General features: G+C 36.6%; 1 protein-coding gene across 1 annotated transcript in view; it reads left to right on the top strand.

The window, feature by feature from the left end:
- Positions 1-14,978, top strand: part of CDH9 (cadherin 9) — a 92,947-nt gene that overhangs the window by 29,028 nt on the left and 48,941 nt on the right. Inside the window, exon 2 of the mRNA XM_070411432.1 lies at positions 10,494-10,770. Within this exon, the coding sequence (XP_070267533.1) occupies positions 10,543-10,770 (228 nt within the window). The 5' untranslated portion in view covers positions 10,494-10,542. The remainder of the gene's footprint in view (positions 1-10,493; positions 10,771-14,978) is intronic.

Here is a 14,978-nt window from a genome sequence, read left to right as displayed (position 1 = left end):
TGATTGAAATCACACAAGGAGGCGCTCTGCCTCCCGCCCTGTGAGGAGGCACCTCGTGGGGGGCCGGGACCTGCGCTTGACCAGTGCAGCGCCAGTTGCCTCGTTGTGTAGGCTGGGGTGGGGGCATGCTCCAAGCCGCGGTGCCCAGACGCTCAGAACATGCCCCTGGCCGCCGCGTTGTGTCCGCTGGGGGGGCGGTGCAGGCGCTCCTGTGTGTTGTGTCTCCACTCTGGCCCACCCCTAGCCCCAGTGTCCCTGCAGCCGCTGGGGTGGGGGCGGCACGCAGTCCACTATCGCCCATCTGTGAGCGCAGCTCCTCCTGAGCAGTCGTGATGCTCGGCTAATTAGCATATTTCCTGTTTATATATTTATATGGATCTTTTTATTGTTTGTTTGATAGAACATTGGGAAAATCATATTCAAGAGTCTCTCAGCTGATAACGGTTTATACTGCCGATTTTCTAGGAAAGACCTAGTGCTAAATTTCAAAGCTGGGTGTTTGGTAGACTCAGGGCTGCTTACATAAAGCTGGCAGTTCATATTTGTTCCATCAATTTCTGTGTTGTTGTTTTTAAATTATTTTGTATCATTTATTTAGAGAAGGGTAAAATCTTAAAATACATTGTGACAATATTTGGGTATGGATTCTTGGAAAAATAAATGTTTTAGAGAATATACATATACACACACATATATGAAATAAATATATGAACACATACATATGAGATAAATATAATAAAGTAATGATCTATTACATGTACATTTATATATATCTACCTATATTTAATATAAGGATTATCAATTACTATGAAAAATTGCTATATTAAGACATATATCCCTAAATAGTTCCTTGATTATATAATACTCATAATTTTGGTGCTTAGTCATAGGATTTGATCTATATATCTGTCACTTACATAACTGAGCTGTCAGACTTGTGTCTCTAACTGATATAAAAACATACTAATGTGTTAGAAAAATAACTGGCTGGCCTAGGAATCAGACATATGTAGGAATTCTGCCAAACCCATAAAACAACTGGATAATCAGAAATGGTTTTCTTCATCTCTCCAAACTTCATATCTCTCATCTGGGAAGGATTTAAATTTATTACCATATCTCACAGTTGTTTCTGTTTTAAATATACATAGGTTTATTTGTGTGGAAGTAATTTGTTGATGACAAATTGTATAATAAGGTACTAAAATTAATCCCATCTACTTGTCTTATACATATATTTCATCTAAAAAGCTTTGCTTGAAAAACAAGATTAAAATTATTAAAATACTTTATCTGTGTTTAAACTATGGGGATAATAAATAAAAGCATAATTTAATTTTGGATGTAGATTTTATAAGTTAAACATTTACTTAATTATAACAAGGCACATTTTTTCTTGATTCACAAATAGCCAAAAAAGATTTTTCTCAAATGCAATCCTAATATATAAAAATCCTGGGTCCGTCACATCCACAATGACCTGAGGCTTGACCTAACGCCCAGGCTGCTTGCACAGCAGGCTCTGGTGGGTGGGGCCTTGTGGCAGTGAAGAAGGGGATGAGGGAAGTGGGGCTAGCACTCACACTAACTCACAACCACACACATGCACAGAAACACACACAGCGCCCACCAGCTCACAACCTTTTCTCCCTTTCTTTCCCTCCCTCCCAGCTCGCTCTTGGAGCCTCTCTCAATGAGGAAACAAAACAGACTGGGCCTGAAGAGGCCTGGATGGAAGGGAGGGTGGGCAGAGGGTGGATCGGCCCCCACTGGCCCCGCCCCCTCCCAGCAGGGAAAGAGGAAGAGGGACACAGGGAGGCAGGGAGGCCTGGAGGACTGCTGAGAAAAATAAAGAGAGACAGAGACTGGGCGAAATCAGGCTGGCAGAGGAGAGCAGTTAGGGGAGATCAGGCAGGAAGGCAGAGGCAGTTAGGGGAGATCAGGCAGGAGGGATTGGGCCTAAACCGGCAGTCGGACATCCCCCAAGGGGTCCCCAGTTGGAGAGGGTGCAGGCTGGGCTGAGGGAACACCCCCTCACCCGCACAAATTTTGTGCACCAGGCCACTAGTTGAAATATAATTAAGGGAACAGGGAATAATAATAATAATACTATTTTCAGTTTTTAAAGTTTAAAATACTAAAGTGAATTCTCTGGTTACAAAATCAAAGGTAAACCAAATTTAAAATATTATTATTTATAATGCATCTGATGGTATTTATTTGTCAACAAAAATGTGATTAAAATGTAGAGCATTTAAGGCTGATAGAGATAATTAAACATAGAACAATTAAGTAATCATCTTGTTGCTGTTGAATGAATAAAGGATCTGACAAATTTTAAATAAAGTCTATGGGAATAGGTTTTATATCTAAATGTAAAGAATTATGCCAAGAATTATGAGGAAAAAAGAAGATATTTCATGAAAGGGCTTCAGAGTTCAAATAAACATTCTAACATTTATAGCAATCACGTTGTGAAATTTATATTAATTTCATGTTATAAAATTTTTAAATGAATATTACTCTTATTTCACTGCAAATTGTATTCCACTTGTTAGGAAAAATAAGCATTCTTTTATTTCTTTAATTTACTTTTATTAAATTTATTACGGTGACATTTGTTAATAAGAGCATTCTTTTATTTTTTTTAAATTTCTTTATTGGTTAAGGTATTACAAATGTGTCCTCATCCCCCCATTAACGCCCAACCTCCCCCCGCTCATGTCATCCCCCTGTTGTCCATGTCCATTGGTTTGGCTTATATGCATGCATACAAGTCCTTTGGTTGACCTCTTCCCCTTATCCCCATCCTCCCCTACTTTCCCTCTGGGGATTGATAGTCTGATCGCTGTTTCTCTATCTTTGCATCTGTCCCTGTTCATCAGTCTATGTAGTTCTCTATATTCCACAAATGAGTGAGATCATGTCGTATTTATCTTTCTCTGACTGGCTAATTTCACTTAGCATAATGCTCTCCAGTTCCATCCATGCTGTTGCAAATGGCAAGAGTTCCTTCTTTTTTACCACAGCGTAGTATTCCATTGTGTAGATGTACCACAATTTTCTAATCCACTCATCTGCTGATGGGCACTTAGGCTGTTTCTAAATCTTAGCTATGGTGAATTGTGCTGCTATGGACTTAGGGGTGCATATATCCTTTCTGATTGGTGTTTCTGGTTTCTTGGGATATATTCCTAGAAGTGGGATCACTGGGTCAAATGGGAGTTCCATTTTTAGTTTTTTGAGGAAACTCCATACTGTTTTCCACAGTGGCTGCATGAGTCTGCATTTCCACCAGCAATGCAAAAGGGTTCCTTTTTCTCCACATCCTCTCCAACACTTGTTGTTTGTTGATTTGTTGATGATAGCCATTCTGGCAGGTGTGAGATGATACTGCATTGTTGTTTTGATTTGCATCTCTCGTATAATTAGTGACTTGGAGCATGTTTTCATATGTCTTTCGGCCTTTTGTGTGTCCTCTTTCGAAAAGTGTCTATCTAGGTCTGTTGCCCATTTTTTGATTGGATTGTTTATCTTCCTTTTGTTAAGTTGCATGAGTTCCCTGTAAATGTTGGAGATTAAACTCTTATTGGTGATATCGTTGGCAAATATGTTCTCCCATGCAGTGGGCCTTCTTGTTGTTTTGTTGATAGTTTCCTTTGCTGTGCAAAAGCTTTTTATTTTGATGTAGTCCCATTTGTTTATTTTCTCTTTAGTTTCCATTGCCCTAGGAGCAGTATCAGAAAAGAAATTCCTTCGGCGTATGTTTGCAATTTTGCTGCCTGTGGATTCTTCTAATATTTTTATGGTTTCCCATCTTACGTTTAAGTCTTTTATCCATTTTGAGTTTATTTTTGTGTATGGTGTGAGTTGGTGGTCTAGTTTCATCTTTTTGCATGTATCTGTCCAATTTTCCCAACACCATTTATTGAAGAGATTGTCTTGACTCCATTGTATGCTCTTGCCTCCTTTGTCGAATATTAATTGGGCATAGTGGTTTGGGTTGATTTCTGGGTTCTCTATTCTAATCCATTGATCTTTATGTCTGTTCTTGTGCCAGTACCATTTGACAAAATCCAACACCCTTTCTTGATAATAACTCTCAGCAATGTAGGAATAGAAGGATCATACCTCAACATAATAAAAGCCATATATGACAAACCCACAGCCAACGTCATAATCAATGAGCAAAAGCTAAAACCATTTCCCCTAAAAACAGGAACAAGACAGGGATACCCCCTCTCACCACTCCTGTTCAACATAGTACTGGAAGTACTAGCCATTGTGATCAGACAAGAAGAAGAAATAAAAGGCATCCAAATTGGAAAAGAAGAAGTAAAACTGTCCTATTTGCAGATGACATGATACTGTACATAGAGAACCCTAAAGACTCCATCAAAAAATTATTAGACTTAATAAATGAATTCGGCAATGTAGCAGGATACAAAATTAATGCCTAGAAATCTATGGCATTTCTTTACACCAATAGTGAACTTACAGAAAGTGAGACTAATAACGCAATCCCATTTACCATTGCCACAAAAAAATTAAGATACCTAGGAATAAATTTAACTAAGCAGGCAAAAGACTTATATGTGAAAAACTACAGGACACTGAAAAAAGAGATAGAGGAAGACATAAACAGATGGAAGAACATACCGTGTTCATGGATTGGTAGAATCAACATCATCAAAATGTCCATATTACCCAAAGCAATCTATAGATTCAATGCAATCCCCATTAAATTACCAATGGCATATTTCACAGATCTAGAACGAACGCTCCAAAACTTCATCTGAAATAAAAAAAGACCTCGAATAGCTGCAGCAATCCTGAGAAAGAAGAACAAAGTAGGTGGAATCTCAATACCAGATATCAAGCTGTATTACAAAGCCACTGTTCTTAAAACAGCATGGTACTGGCACAAGAACAGACATATATATCAATAAGAGCATTATTTTAAAAGGCACATTTCCTCCAAGTTCAACTCTTTTCATATCTCTATCAACTGTTTATGGAATAGAATATTAAATCAATGTATGTGATCCTAGGCTCAAGTTTGGGATTATCCATTTTATGCATGAATCACTAACCAATTAATTTTACAAATACATGTTAAGTACCTACTGAATGTCAATAACTGTTCTATACAGGACACGATCATTTACAAAATATCTCACCACCATAAAAGTTACATTATAACAAGGGGAATGAGTCAATAAATTTATAATCTACTAAATGAAAGAATTAAAATCATGGTAAATAATATAAAGAAAATAAATCTGTGGTATGACTGAAATGGGGTAAGCTATTTTTAAAAAAGTTGTTTAGAAGACTTCTCCAAAAAGCAGATTATATAGAGACTGAATATAATGAGAAAAAGATGGCTATGGATGATCCATGTAGATAGTTGCAGGTGAGATTGTGAGTCAAGACAAAGATCTTGAATTGGGCAAGCATTTGAAGCCCATGAAAGAGGCCTCCAGGTGAGCATCTGTTGTAATGTACCCCGCGAATCACAGAAGGACGCCTCAAAAAATCAAATTAAAGAGTCACATTTATTGCAATCCAGGACTATGAGGGGCCATTCCCCAAATCTCATAGTAATAAGATGGTCGAAAAACCACACTTATATAGGCAAAGATCACAGAGGTATTGATTACATACCAAGGTTTGGAATGAGGAACCTGGTTTGCAAAAATGCAGTTTACAGAAGCAGAATTAAGCATGTTAATTACAGTTTTGGGTCTCCAGATCACTGAGTTGACAGAAACACATAATCTGGGACCGGTGGGTTGATAGGAACACATTATCTAGAGCCCTCGGGTCTTGAGACCACTGAGTTGTCAGGAATTCATTATCTAGAGCCATCGAGGCAATTTAGAGTAATTGCACTGTCCTGGTCTTGGGACCATTGAGTCAATTGGAACGCATTATCTGTGGCCACTAAGACAATTTAGGATCATTGTGCTGTCCTGTTTCCCAGGTACAGAAGAATGTGCTTCGATAACCAGTAAGATCACAATCAATGGGATAGTCACGTTACAATCAATAAGGCATTCAATCGAATGGGATGATTTACACAGTTCAGAAAATAAAAGTAACTTTTCTATTGTTAAACAAAGCAAATAAGCACAGAAGCCAAACAGCAGGGTTAGAGTTAAACTACAGTTTCTACCTGAGATGGTTGTTACCATACTTCACACCTATGGAGCAATGTTACTTAGCAGCAGTATAATTACTATAAGCATTGTCATCAGTAACACAGAATTCAAATCCTCAGTTCCTTCTTCTTTTCACAGGTGCCTACCACCTTGTGATATTAGTAAGTTACTTCAACAAGAAAAGCCTTAATTTAATCCTCTAACATGGCCATTCCCTCTTTGTAATATTACTGAGCTGAAAGTTAAAATTGTTTGAGGAAAGAGTCAGCAAATTGCCTAGAACACAGAAGGCAAGTTAGAATAAATGCTGGTTGCCAGCATCCAGCATCATAGAAGTTAGAAGGGTAAGCCCAAGTACAATGGCATACCAAGATTTAATTCTCAGTTCTTCTATCTGGGCAATCTTTGAACCTCTTTGTACCTCAGTTTCCTCATAAGAATATGAGGAGGAGTTGTCCTAGCTGGTTTGGTTCAGTGGATAGAGACTCTGATCAAGGGCACATGCCAGGGTTACAGACCTAATTCCCAGTAGGGGACATGTGGGAGGCAGCCAATCAATGATTATCTCTCATCATTGATGTTTCTATCTCTTTCCCCCTCTCCCTTCTTCTTTGAAATCAATAAAAATATGTTAAAAAAAGAATATGAGGAAATATAGAAGACTCTACTTTAAAAGGCTATCAGCCTATATAATAAAAGACTAATATGCAAATCAACTGAACAGTGGAATGACCGTTTGCTATGACATGCACTGACCACCAGGGGGAAGACACTCTACGCAGGAGCTGCACCCGGTGTTCAGTGCACTCCCAGAGGGGGAGTTCACTCAGCCAGAAGCCCTGACCTGGGCTCATGGCTGGTGGACCTAAGCCATCAGTTGGACATCCCCAGAGGGCTTCCGGACTGCAAGAGGGTACAGGCTGGGCTGAGGGACACCCCCCCCCCCCCCAAGTGCACAAATTTCGTGCACCGGGCCTTTAGTAAATATATAAATTAAATGATGTAAAATCAGTAGAATAGTGAATTTTTCCTTCCTATTATTAATTATGCCAAAATGTTGTTAGCAATAGCAGTATAAAAATTATTTATTTATTTTGAATAAAAATAACAAAAAACTTAATTCTTTATTTTTCTAACAGAACTGCTTTTCCACTCAATGAATGGCTCAGTTCACAAATTAAGAATCTAAAAATTATATTTCTTATTTTTCCACTGCTATAATGATCAATACATGAGATGGTAGTATTTTATCTTGTAAATATAAAGATTTTTATCTATGTCTTAGGTCTTGTTCTCCAGAAACAAACACTGAGGTGAGGGTTTATGTGCAAGTGATTAGCTAAAACATTACTTCCAGACCAGGAAGCTAGGGAAAGAGTGGGGGGAAAACAAGACAGGGTATAATCAAAATAAGGTCTAATGTTAGTCAAAGTTCCAACCCCAGCATGATTCTGCAGGGGAGCTCTGGGATGTATAGCACATGTAGGTTTTCATGTTTCTGCACCTGTTAGACAATGGCTCAGGGATTCTGTTGGAGATAATTGTCAAGTTGTAGGCACTTTAAGCTCCCTCTGCATGTGGGCAAAGTGGCTCCAATAGCCAAAGGAGGTTCTCCAAAGAGAACTGCAGGTGCAAGCCATTAGAAGAAGCAAAACCATACAAAAACTGGAGTGTATGGTGTGTGTGTGTGTGTGTGTGTGTGTGTGTGTATGTGTGCTCGTGCCTTTCTGTGGGCATATTAAAATAGCTAAGGGAACCTCAACAGAGTATCACTCTCCACTTCAAACCGTTTCTCTATATGCCACTGTCATCTCCTACTGGACTAGAGTGATAGATTCTATCTGATCTCCCTTTAACCAAATGCTTTCCTACCCTCTAACTTATTTCAACTCTGTAGCCAGATTAACCTTTTATAAACATGCCATGTTAAAATATTCCAAATGCTTCCCAATGCACTGAAAATGAATGCAATATTGTATTCTAGCTTTAAGGACTATGGGATCCTAGCCCCTGCCAAAGTCACTGGCTCCATCTAATACAATTGGACTTTTTTGCTTAAAAGCTTACATTCTATCCAAAGTGGGCATCGTAGTTAGAACAGACCTCAGGAAATAAAGAATGCTCTCCAATTTCTCTGGCAAGGGTTATCAGAAAAGACAATGGCCAAAGGAATCTCTCAGTGAGAAGAAATCACTGCCCTCACAGCCCCACTGCCCTGCCCCCACCCACTGGTCATTCCAGAAGGTCATTTGGAAGGTTGTTCGCTGTCTGGTCTAATTAGCATATTTGCTCTTTGTTATAGAGGATTATATAGAATACTGTATACACACACACACACACACAGAGACACACAGACACATATACACACACAGTGGGAGCAACCATGTTTGATGATGATATTAACATCTTGAGAATTCGTATACTAGCACTGTGTTAACTTCTTTACCTATATTATCTAAAAAATACTGTTTAAGGCCTTGATTCTAAAACTAGTTCTGACACTTATTTCCTATAATATTTTTATCAAATTACTTATATTCTTAATGTTTCAGTATGTTCATAGGTATATGCTGTTGTAAAAATAAGTCCTTGTACTACAAATGACTATTAAAAGTTCAACAAAATATTAATGATAACTTGGGAATCAGATATTAATTATATTTCTTTGATAGAAAGAGTAGTTAAGTCCTAGTAATGTGGGTAAATATCCCAAAGTCCCACAGATAATTAGGAATAAGCCATGCTAGAAGTTTATATTTGGTCTTTATGCCTTGATAAATGCAATTGAATTATAGGTGTACTAGAGGTCCGTTGCACAAAATTCATGCACTCAGGGGGGGTCCCTCAGCCTGTGAGCCTGGCTTCTGGCTGAGCGATGCTCCTCCTGTGGGACCGCACTGACCACCAGGGGGCAGCTCCTGCATTGAGCATCTGCCCCCTGGTGGTCAGTGTGTGTCATAGCGACCGGTAGTTCTGCCGTTAAGTCGATTTGCATATTAGCCTTTTACTATCTAGGATGCTCCAGCATTGAGCATTTGGGCTAAGCCAGGTAAATCTGAATCCATTACCAGGACTTTTCAAACAAGTTAGAAATAACTATTGGTTGCTTTCTGGATTGGGACATATTAAATCTGAACTCCATAAATTCCAAATTTCATCAGATTGAGAAAGCTTGGTTCAAAGCAAGAAAGAAAAGAGAGACAGAATCAGAGACAGAGCATAGTACTCAAGTACTCAACCCCCACCCCCCACCCCGATTCTAGTTTTCATGAGCAGGAGATGCCCAGTAGCTCTTTATCCCTTTCATTCTTTCCTTTCCACACTTAATGTGATTGTATAATTCAATTAATTCTTCTTTCGCCTACCCTAGTTTGAGATGGGTTTCTATTGCTTACCAAGTCATTATCATCATCAGCAGCAGAAGTATTATCATCTCACATCTACTAAATTAAATGCCTTATAAATTTAAACCAATGTGTTAATAAATAAAATTAATTGAGATACCAAATGAGTTCTTGTTTTTACTTCAAGAAGATTCCACTTACTATCCCAACAGAGAGACATTCTTTGTTTCAAAAACTGGATCAAGGTATCCCACACGTAGTTTCACAATACCAATCTGTGTGCTCTTCTTTCTTGTTAGGAAATAAATGTGCTGTTGTTTTTAAATTATTAGGTAAAATGTTTCCATTCAGAGCATGTTCAACTCATTCTCAAATAAATTTGAATGACTCACTCAACTGATTGTTGGGGGAATAATAGCTATCAATTGTAAAGGTCAGCATGGTATGGCACTATGTATTGCAAGACACAATCCAAAGTATATTTGGTATCATTGAATTTGCCTTGAGACACCATCTCAACTTATTACAGAAGAACAAGAGGAGGTGGAAGAAAACAAGAGGAGGAGAAAGAGAAGAAACAGCTAGTAAAATGTAGTAGATTGTTGGCAGAAAACAGTTTTCTGTAAAGTACATAGGTTCATATATATGCATATTTTAATAAATAATACACTTACGGACTCTATGATCTTTGATGTATTATAGAGATTATTTTTTTCAAAATATCTATTATTTTAAATTACAAATATATTCACATTTATATGCTGCGATATAATTATATTAAATTCAGTCATTAACTTCCTGTATAGTTTAATTGTGATATATATGGCTTCCTACTTATCTATATAAGTTTTTAAGGATAGTTCACTGATGTAACATGGAAAATAATATATAAAATTTAAATAACATTTAGAAAAGTTTTACAGTTTACAGATCATTTGAAAGTGAGACACAACCTAATAAACCATTTTCTCCCCCTACTCCTCAGGGGAAATAGACGGTACATTGAATTTGATATCCTGCTGAAGCCGCAAATAATGAGGACTTACCATTGCCTACCACTATTCATCTGGACCTATATGTTTTATGCAGTTGATGCTATCCCATTACAAGAAAAAGCTAACAGTGATTTACCAAGCAAAAGGATGATGAGTTTGACAAAAGATGATGGTAAAATGCTACATCGCACCAAGCGTGGCTGGATGTGGAATCAGTTCTTTTTGTTGGAAGAGTACACAGGTACAGATACACAATATGTAGGCAAGGTAAGAATTTTTATATGATAATATAGAGGCTGAAAGTGGTTTATATTTTACAGTGGCTTTTGACATCACTGATTATTCAAACAATATTTGACTCATTGCGGTGTGCAAAAGGCATGGTATTTCAGTAGAGTACGGTAAGGAATGTAATTTGTTCAGGTAGCTCAGTATTCATAGTATGTCTCAAAATAAAATTAGTGATATGTAGAATTGATTCATTATTAATCAGGTATGTATGATTTTAATTGTATGTGTATGCATCTAAAAGATTAAAAGTTTCTTTGAAATTTAATTTAAAGTCAGGGGTAAATAATAACTAGTGTGCTATAGGAGGCAATACAAAGTACAATTATAATAAGCCAAAAATTACTAAATTATGTTGGTCTCTACTAATGAATAATTTATTATAATTAAGAGTAGTATGATATGTATAAGTAAAAAAAATACTTCTAGATGGTTCTATTTCTTTTTAAAAAAAATATTTTTATTGATTTCAGAGAGGAAGGGAGAGGGAGAGAGAGATATAAACATGAATGATGAGAGATAATTATTGATCGGCTGCCTCCTGCATGCCCCACACTGGGGATCAAGCCCACCACCCAGCATGTGTCCTGACCAGGAGTTGAACCATCACCTCCTGGTTCATAGGTGGACACTCAGCCACTGAGCCACTCCCAGTGGGCGCTTCTACTTCTTAATCTCAGTCAAACTGAACAACTTCCTGCCTACAATTCAGACCCACGGGTTTGAGGAAAAAGAAAAAAAGAAGTAGAAGAAAGAAACTACCTTTAGAAAGCTTTAATAGCATTCTAGTAGCAGAATGATGTTGCTCATTCACCTGAAGTACTTTGTAGATGCTGCTCATTAGCAATCAGGAGCAAATGGCAATGGAAAATACTTAACACTTCTTGCATTCAATTTTCAGCAAACATTCATTCAACCTCTCTTCTTTCCTCTGTGTCACAGATTATGTGACATGATCTTTCTGATATCCAAAGTTTTCTATTTATCTATCTTCCCCTTACCAATCTCATTTATGCTGTTTTATGTACCAGCAATTACTGTGTTCTCTGTGCTTTACCCCTTATTTATGCCCACTCATTTCAAATCATGAAAATAAAAAATAAACAATTATGAATACTAACATCGTCCATAGAAACTTATATATTTTTCTTGGTTCTTGGCATATGATACTAGAGGTGATTGCAATGAAATGAGTATTGCTTAGTTCACTGCAACATCAGTCAAATAAGAGGCCAAAATATAAACAATAAGGTACCTGATATCACAAAAGTTATGCCTATTGCTTTTAAATCACAAATACGTTTATCTGTGAAATTTCCAAAATCTTGACCAGATTCTTCTTTTGTGTGTGTGATATTATGTTTTTCCAAATGCAGCCTATTTTATCAAAAGTCTATTACTTTCACTTTCTTTGAAATATCTGTCCTCTGGTTCCATAGGTCATACGCATTTTGCCCCATACGGTTCACCTGATGACTCTTTTTTATCTCTTATTTCTCTCCAGGTTAGTCATATGACATCCTACAGCATCCCTCACTTAACATCACTTTTCATTCCATAGTTAATAACTAACATTGTGATATTTCAAGTTCAACTGACAAATGTTTGTATCTAAGAACTTGAAATTGCTTTATGATTCTTTTTCTCAAGCTGTGTATAAAGGGCACATTCAGTTCATGGGGCCTTATATAAAAGGTTTCATCCTGGGAGATTCACAGATACAGAAGAATAACCACAGATAAAAAGAGATACTTGTAATCTTAAGGCAACCAAGGCTCCACTACAAGCATTTATTTTTGGCTGTAAACAAAAATTCTTTATCATAAAAATTGAGTGTGTATTGATTAATTGACCACGATTACTGCACATACATTTTATTTTATTTTTTATTAAAATTATTGAGGTTACATTGATTAAAAGAACCATATAGGTTTCAAACATACATTTCTATGCTACATGATCTGTATATTAGATTCTTTGTCCACCATAGATTCTTACTCAGCCATAAGAAAAGATGAATTACTGATATTTACAACAACATGGATGGATAGACCTAGACAATATTATTCTGAAAACTTCAAACATACATATGCTTTAGATCTTTCTGTACCATTTTGAATTAGTTCTGTAATCTGTCAATGATAGCTACTAACAGTGTGTGTAGTTTTAACTACTTTTCATAAATTGTTATCACTTCTCTTGAGGAAAAAAAAACTATTTTTTTTTTTTTTTTAGCTATGGACAAGGTAAGGTGTTCAGTTTCCTATGCCTATTTATTTTTGACATGAGTCAAAATGGAAAACCCATATATAGTATTCAGAATTTTCCTCGAATGAAGATAATCACATCAAATCTGTGTGTCAATTATTTTATAGTATTTATGGAAAACAATATGTATATGAAAGAGAGATTTTAATATAAATACCTGTACTACTTTCTGAAAAACACACTTTCTCTGTTTTGCAATAGGATCTTGTCTTGTATACGCCATCCCCACATATCTACTTCATTATAAAAGTGGGCTTCCAATTATTTTTAGCATTTCTTAAGCTCATAAGGGTTTATAAACTCTCTCTCTAACCTGCTCTCCTGGCTTTGACATTATTATTAATTAGTATACAGAGACTAGCTAGACTCTTGCCTCTGAACTTGGTTGAACACATGAGTTGTAATTAGGATGGAACTGCTTGTACTATAACAGATTGTCTTTTTGATCACATTGTTCTGGCTGCTCTGGCTGAACACAAACCCAGTCTTCCCAGATCTATTGCACTGGCAATATCCCATGTGAAATAAAGGCCTACCATATTTACCATGTACTACCAGGACTGGGTAAAAATAGGTAGCTTCTAATGCGAAGAGATTTTCACGAATATTTTCTTAGTTTTACAGAAACTAGGAGTTCCAGAAAATAATGCCTATATTAATTTATAAATGATATAGAATTTTATAAAGTCAGAAAGGTATAATCCTTGAATGTAAAATCTGGGACTTAATTCTGAAATTAAAGGAAGCAGTTTTGAACAAATAAAGTATTGCTAGAAATATTTTTTAAATATTTTTATTGAGTTCAGAGAGGAAGGGCGAGGGAGAAAGAGATAGAAACATCAATGATGAGAAAGAATCATTGATTGGCTACCTCTTGCACACCCCCTACTGAGGATGCAGCCCACAACCTGGGCACGTGCCCTGACCAGGAATGGAACTGTCACCTCCTGGTTCATAGTTTGACACTCAACCACTGAGCAACACTGGCTGGGCAGTACTTGCCAGATTTAATAAAATCTACATGTGCACAGACAAACATACAACTTACAAGGTTTAGTCCTGATTACACCATTTAGTAATTATGCAGAAGTTAGAAGTCAATTAAACTTCACATACCTTAGATTCTTGCTAGTTTAAATGAAATTATCATTAAGATTTCTTTAACTCCAAAGTTCAGATATTTTCTAAGAGTGTGAAGAAACCTGTCTGTGGGCAGGAGGATCTAGTAAAAATGTAATAAAAATTTGCATGTGGATAATCCAAACAGGTGGAAAACAAATTTGCTTTCATTGTCTGGATGGGATTGACTGGAAGAACAAGAAAATTAATCACAATGATATTTTCATAAGGAAATACTTTAGAATGTTTCCTTATGTCATTTTAGATGCTTGCAAGACAGGGAAGAAAAATCAGCAATGTTGAAATTAAGAGCAATTTTTGTTTTTCACAATGCCATCTGAAATTCGGTTGCTCACTCTTGACAAAACGATCAGATATTTACCAATTCTGTTTTCAATACCAAGAGAAACCTTTGGTTCTTACAAAGAGGATTATAAAGTCACAGCAACTACTATGTAGGTTCCCTATAATTTGAATAGACACATGTGATGAATTACTTATGAAAACTAGTAATACAGCTCAAGAGAAGAATTAAAATATATTTGTTTCCTTTTTAGTGAATTTTGGATAACGCTGGTTAACAAAATTATACAGGGTTCAGGTGCACAATTCCACAATGCAAAAAGCATAGTAAAGGCTTCTATTATTCTGTTAGAGAATCTTCATATGCATTTTATTTTTTGGATATTAGATCTAGATCTTGTGGAATCCCTAATGGTCATAGATTAATAATTAATTGGTCATATGCCTATTATTATTGAGAATTAAGCATAATTTAAATACTTTATTTTACTATCTGA

This window comes from Myotis yumanensis, unplaced genomic scaffold, assembly GCF_028538775.1.
Source record: "Myotis yumanensis isolate MYYU_CA2020_CCGP unplaced genomic scaffold, mMyoYum1.0.hap1 SCAF_4, whole genome shotgun sequence".
NCBI classification, from domain to species: Eukaryota; Metazoa; Chordata; class Mammalia; order Chiroptera; family Vespertilionidae; genus Myotis; species Myotis yumanensis.
Note: the sequence above shows the minus strand (reverse complement) of the source record. Positions and strands in the feature narration are given on the sequence as shown.